The sequence below is a fragment of the Lygodium microphyllum genome, chromosome 30 (assembly GCF_053477565.2).
Source record: "Lygodium microphyllum isolate KBCC chromosome 30, Lygodium_microphyllum_v1.1.10, whole genome shotgun sequence".
NCBI lineage: Eukaryota > Viridiplantae > Streptophyta > Polypodiopsida > Schizaeales > Lygodiaceae > Lygodium > Lygodium microphyllum.
Genome location: NC_141164.1, coordinates 28414988 through 28421217, shown reverse-complemented (window position 1 = coordinate 28421217; position 6230 = coordinate 28414988). Strand labels below are relative to the sequence as shown.

The window sequence follows — 6230 nt, the reverse complement described above, 5'->3', positions numbered from 1 at the left end:
CTCTACTACATGTGATTTGCCGAAGTGATTAGCTGTGTGAAGCTCTTCCTCGATGAATACTTCTTTTGACAGGGCCAGTGGGTGGTTTGAAAGATTTTTTGAGATGCTCTCTCTATGCATCTGAGCCAATAATTCAGTAAAGTTGGGGTGACTATATAATCCCATCTTTTTAGGTCTACACTATTCTGCTTTGATCATGATTCCATTGCCTATTTCTACTATCTTCGACCTTTGTGTCTACCACTTCCTCAAAGAAAGGGGTTTTTTTCGTTTAGCTTGTCTTGGATGTGACTAATCTTCTTTTGTGCAATACTTTCTGGTAAAAAGGGATCAGTTTGAGTTTGTAGTATTTTCTCTAATAGGTTTTTGCAAATTTCATTGTTATTTATGTATGCTTAATGTAGACGTGCTCATGTTCTTCCCACAAGATTATGGTTTTCTCATTAGCCGCTCTTATATTGAAGAGTTGGAATACTCGAGCTAGTATGCTAAGTATGCTACCTGTTTCCTTATCGCACATGGAGGTTGATTGCTCTTTATCTTCTGCTAGGTCTTTGATCATTTTAGATCTTGAGTACTTTCTCTGATTTTCAAGAAGGATTTGGGTTTAGAGAAGCATACCTTGTTTTCATGTTATTTGTTCTTGGTGCCTTTCGACTTCTTTGGATGCACCTCACTTAGGTTAATGGAGTCCTTTCCATTGGTTTTCGAAGCTTTTGTCTCTTGGTTGTTCTTTGCCTTTGTAATTGCTAGCTATGGTGGTTATTTTGGGCTCAATTGACAATTGTTTTACCTTGCACTTTGTCACTAGCTTTTGAGGTTATTTTCTCTATCTTTTTTCATAATGATAGTTGGTTGGAAGACTTCCATTTTGGGGGTCAATTGCTATTTATACTCCTTGTTTGGTGGTTTTGGCAATGATTACTTTTCCTTGTGCAGAACTGCTTGATTTTGGGATTTCCTAGTAGCTTTAGTCTTTCCTATTGTGGTTGATGCTACATCTGAAACCTTGGGACTAGTGATTGTATATTTACTCAATTATTGAGAATTTTCTACAAGTAGGGCGAGTAATTACCATGTTGACATATTTACACTCATTTTTATTCACCCTTAAGTAGGCCACATGTGACTTAATAACCTAGAAGCTCGTCGTGCTTCTTTAATTTTCCATCAGACCTATTGGGAGAAATATATAGCTTGGCGAGCTCACTGAGCCTAGTCAAAACCCCAACCTGCCCTAAATTTATTTATTTTTAAATCTCACAAACGTGTCAAGGTTGTGAGCTTTGCCACAAGTTTTCTCTCTCTCTCATGTGCCATACGTGTTAAGAGGCTGACCGATTGGCATGCTATGTATTCACCATATGCATGTCATGATGCAAGCTCTCATGCCACTCAATGTTTATGTGTGCACGTGCACATACACATAGTTGCACATGCATGACAAAGGGTGCTATCTGATTGGCATGGGATATGAAGGTGGTGTATGCATGTCAGAAGGATTGATGAGCCATCTCTTTGTTTGTTCATTGTGTGTGCGTGCACACTCCACATGCACGTGCATGGTAGAGGGAAGCTTGCCAATCAGCATGCACTGCATGTCATGAGGCAATTATCCCTTGTCACTCATTGTTTGTGTGTATGTGTTTATGTGGAATGTGTAGATTGGCATGTGTTGTATATTCGACTATATATGTTGCAAGACATCTATCTTACAATGGATATGTGCGTTGGGCTACAATGTACTTTTCATTTGTACACTCAATCGTGAATGTTACAAGTGCCTTTTGGCAAGAATGACATAATTGACTTGACATTATGTCATAAACTCGACACATAGGTGTTAATTCGGTAGTTACATGCTTCCTTTCTCCTTGCAGTATTGATGGTCACTTGGTCATGTGTTTGGTTATGATAATGTCCCAATTGTTTTGAATCGTTTGATGGGATGGGCATTGAAGTCACAAATTCGTCCACATGATGTCTTCAAGTCTATGTGGTTTAATAAAAACTCGCAATGTTTCTACGTTATTAACTCAAAATTGTCATGAATTTTTTACACTAATGACAAACGACAATGTTATACAAGCAAACAAAGAAGAAAGAATGAATAAGATTTATACGAGCTAATACTTAAAAAGACAGAACTCAATACCCATTATTTCACAAAAACAACAGTTCCAAGATCCATTAACGTATTGCCTTGTAATATCCAGTATCTTGGACTTTTGACCAGACTAGGTAAACGAGTACGATGCTAGACAAGCGGAGGCAAATGGGTGTACGATGCTTCACCGAGCTCGGTGTCTTAAGGGCATGCATGCTTCACTTCTTGAGCATCTTCTCGCGATTCATTGCGAGCTGCTCATCGATTGCAATGAGAATTTCCACCAATTCTTCGTCCTCGAATGGGGGGTCCTCCACGAATGGGGTCTCGTCCATCTCAAACTCACAGAGGACGCCATTGATGCGCAGAGTATCCAGCACGGAGGTGATGCTTGGCCAATCTTCCCCGCTACAGTAAGCCAGGGACAAGGACGTCAACGAGAGGTTCTTCTCGAGCGAGGAGAGTAGCATGGAGACGACCTGGCCAGGCAGGGATGGGTAAGCGACCAGTGCAAGAGAGGTCAAGCAGCAGGGCCTGTTGCTAAGGGAATCGAAGAGCATCCCAAAGATTTCAATGGGGAGGGACAGATTGTACAGGCTCAAGGAGGTGAGGGAGGTGTTGGTAAGAAATGCAGTGGCAAGCTGCCTCTCGGACTCCAGAGATGATGCAGTCCCAGTCCCAGGCGTGCCATGATGATCACTCTCAGGAGCGATGGAAAGAGCCGTCAGGGAGATGGCGTTGCAGGCAAGGCCGGTGAATATGGGGAGCATATAGTCGAGGTTGTGATGCGCTACGAGCCTGACATAAAGGTCTGTGAGAGAGCAATCGCTGCGGCTGAGGATGGAGCCCCAGCCGCCGGGGGAGCAGAGGTCGGAGTCGATGGTGAGGCGAGTGAGGGAGGTGTTTTGGAGGAGGGCCTCCTGGATAATGAGCTGGGCCCTGTTGCTGGCATCTTGGATGTCATCATCATCATCATCATCAGCCCCACAGGCCCTGCCGCTATCATCATCAGCCCCGCAGATCCTGCTGCCATCGCCCAGGCAAGCGCCCCTCGGGTCCGCATGCGCGGCGGCCCGGATGCGGACGTTGTACAGCTTGAGAGACTGCAAGGTGCAGGAGGGCAGCATGATGGCCTGGCAGAGGGCGGAGAGCTCATGGAGCGAGGCAAGCTCCACGCTGAAGACCTCCAGGTCTGTCATGGACGCGGGCAGCGCCGCCAGGAAGAGGGCAAAGCTCCCGGGCTCCCGTGCTTCCTCTCGATCCCTCAAACCCTTGACGTTGAAACAGAGCATCGAACCCGATGCCCAGTCCGCATCATCCACCAGGTACGCACGGGGCACCGATCGGTGGGTCAGGAAGTCTGCCATGGACCTGCACCCCGAGGCATTGAACGTGGCCTCTGTTGCAGCAGAGCCAAATGATCCCATAGCTCGTAGATTATACCTATTATCTTCCTGCAGCCTGGGGTCTGTCGTAATAGGAAGGAGAAGCCAAGCGGCTATTGCTGTGTAATGGGAATCTGTACACCTCCTTCCTCGTCCACCCTGTCCGCATTATATCCTGAATCACAGTTGTCTTGATTATGCTCGTCATCCGCCATATCTTTCCCCGCTATGGACATCATCCTTAGTACTTACCTCACCGGCTTCTCCAGCAAGCCTCGGCAAGACGTCTTCTGGACAAGTCAGACTCTTGTTTCCTCATTAGTGGGCATCATTTTGACCTTCACCAGCTTCTCCTGCAAGCCTCCGCAAGAGGGATTTTAGGTTAGTTACAAATCAAATGGTGGACAGCCAACTTTGGAAGTGTTAACCAATCAAAGTGCTTATTTAAGAGAGGAGGTTGTTTGTTGTTCATCCCTGCCCCATTTGTAAAGTGACTACAGGAGTATTTACTCTTTCCATTTACAGCCAATCAAAGAAATAATAAACATATGATTTTCCACTAATTTGCAAAATGTCACCTCTTGACGTGTCTAAGCTTTATGCCCATGTTCATGCCCAATTTCAAAAATTGCATGGCCACACTTAGGGCACGGGTTGGATATCCATCATTTCATGTGCAACTAGCCTCATTATGGATATCATCATTACCTTCACAAGCTTCTCCAGCAAGCCTCAACAAGAGGTCTTTTAGAAAAGTAAAACCCTTGTTTCCTTGCAACCACACCCATCGCAACTTCATCCATTTCCACAAAAATTTGACCACAACATGCCTCTTGCCAAGGCCGCACAAACAAGACAAGCAAAGAAAGAAGATCCCTACACCAATGTCTACAGAAAACAACATATGCAGGCCCAAGCTCCCAACTAGGAACCAAAACACCAACCAACCTTCTTCTTTAAAGCCTCACGGCACACACAACTAGTTCTCCCTTCCAATAACAAGAACCGGATGAGGAAAACTATTTTTCATTGATGAAGGTGTGGGAGAGTGTTGGTGGGTTACTATTGACTGATAATGTGCAATGAATTCATCCTCTCCAAGGGGTGTGCTTACCTTTGGTGAATGTTGATGTGAAATGAGTGTGTGATTGGATGGAGGGGAAACCCCTTGCCCCCCTATCACATTGTCTCATAAAGCATAGAGAAGAAGTGGGGTTTTCCAAGTCCTTGGATAACCCTACAAGTCCTTTGAAAATATGTAGATGTGTTATCACAAAATGACTAGTAAGCTACAAGGTGTTTGAGAAAGTACCATTAGCTCTTCTAAGGCTAGTGTGAACTTTCCCTAAAATACCTTTCTATAATGTCACCTTATCTATTTTTGGAGTCTGATCCAACATTGAGCAATAAGGGCTATGAGCTCACATACATGTGGCCTTCGGTTGTTCGTGCATTTCATGGCTAGCAAAGGAATGGGGGCCACCCTTCATCCCAAATGCCCAAAATGTGTGATGTCAAAGTCATACCCAAAGGGTACTAACAATGGTGATGTTTTGTATGTATCCTCTTTTGGCAATGTATTCTTGGTTTCCATGGATAATGGCATGTCTCAAAATTGGCTTTTGGATTCTTGAGCATCATTTCATGTTACCCCACATAGAGAGTGGTTCTCTACCTATGATGCTAGAAAAAGAGGATGCATTTGTCTTGGAAATAACTATGTATGTAGCATTGTTGACATTGGGGATATGCACTTGCACTCCCAAATCGTTCTTCTCTTGTGGCATATACAGCTCTAGGTCATCAAGGGCAGCTAGGGCTCTGTCAAAACTTTGCAAAGCAACTCTGCTCTCTCCTTCTCTCCATCAAAGGGTATCATCTCATCTGCCTCTTCAACCTCTCTAATAGTAATGATACGGTGTCTTTTATCCTCAACATGCAAAACACAAAGTGTGTTGGACCTAGAGTAAATATGTTCCATATTTGAGTACCCAATAAATGCAAGGGGAAGATTTCTATAGGGTTCCATTGGTTGTAATCTTCCAAGCAAGCATGAGGTATGCTCTTGATGTGTTCTCAAGTGTATTTGTGGAGAATAGGACTAGTGGGTTAGAGGAGCTAGTCGACCGAGACTAAGGACACCAAGTATCCCTAACTTGAGGACCCATAGGTAGAGTGCAAGTGTATGTGTATACATTTCTTCCGTCTTTAAATATTTTCCCCTTTAGTTTGAAATGTGATTCATAGAGCATGATATCTTGGCATATGCTTGTCTACATCTGAGTGTGGAGTACAAAGACTACTAAGAGGTGAGTACACTTGCCCCTCAAGTTGAGATGCATGCATGTGTGTACAAAACAATGAAAACCAAGGTAAAAATCACATTAATAGACACAATTCAAGGGTATATGGACCAATCAACACCATGTTCTCCAAGGCTTGATGCAGTTGTTGTTGTTGAAGGAACGAAAATCGACACTTGAAGAATATTTGATAAAGATGCATGAGCTTTTTGAGAAGCCTTTGACTACTTTCCTTGAAGTCTTTACTTGAAGGATTTTGAGAAAAAAGAAAGGCTCAAAAGTTATTGAGATATATGGCCTTCACTTGATCAAGTGTAGATTATAACTTTTATAATCCTCACATCTTAGTTCCAAGGTTCTCTTCCTCTTCCCATATGTTATAACTTTTAGCATCCTCACATCTCAGTTCCAAGGTTCTCTTCCTCTTCCCATAGA

At 43.6% G+C, this 6230-nt stretch overlaps 1 protein-coding gene across 1 annotated transcript; it reads right to left on the bottom strand.

The window, feature by feature from the left end:
- Positions 1 to 2190: 2190 nt before the first annotated feature.
- LOC148009654 (uncharacterized) lies at positions 2191 to 3730 on the bottom strand. Its single transcript, XM_087672781.1, has one exon. The coding sequence runs from the start codon at positions 3532 to 3534 to the stop codon at positions 2326 to 2328; it is 1209 nt and encodes a 402-aa protein (XP_087528907.1). The 5' UTR covers positions 3535 to 3730; the 3' UTR covers positions 2191 to 2325.
- Positions 3731 to 6230: the final 2500 nt, after the last annotated feature.

Coding starts and splice junctions, on each gene's coding strand:
- LOC148009654 (XM_087672781.1), bottom strand. CDS start 3,534: ATGGGATCATTTGGCTCTGCTGCAACAGAGGCCACGTTCAATGCCTCG.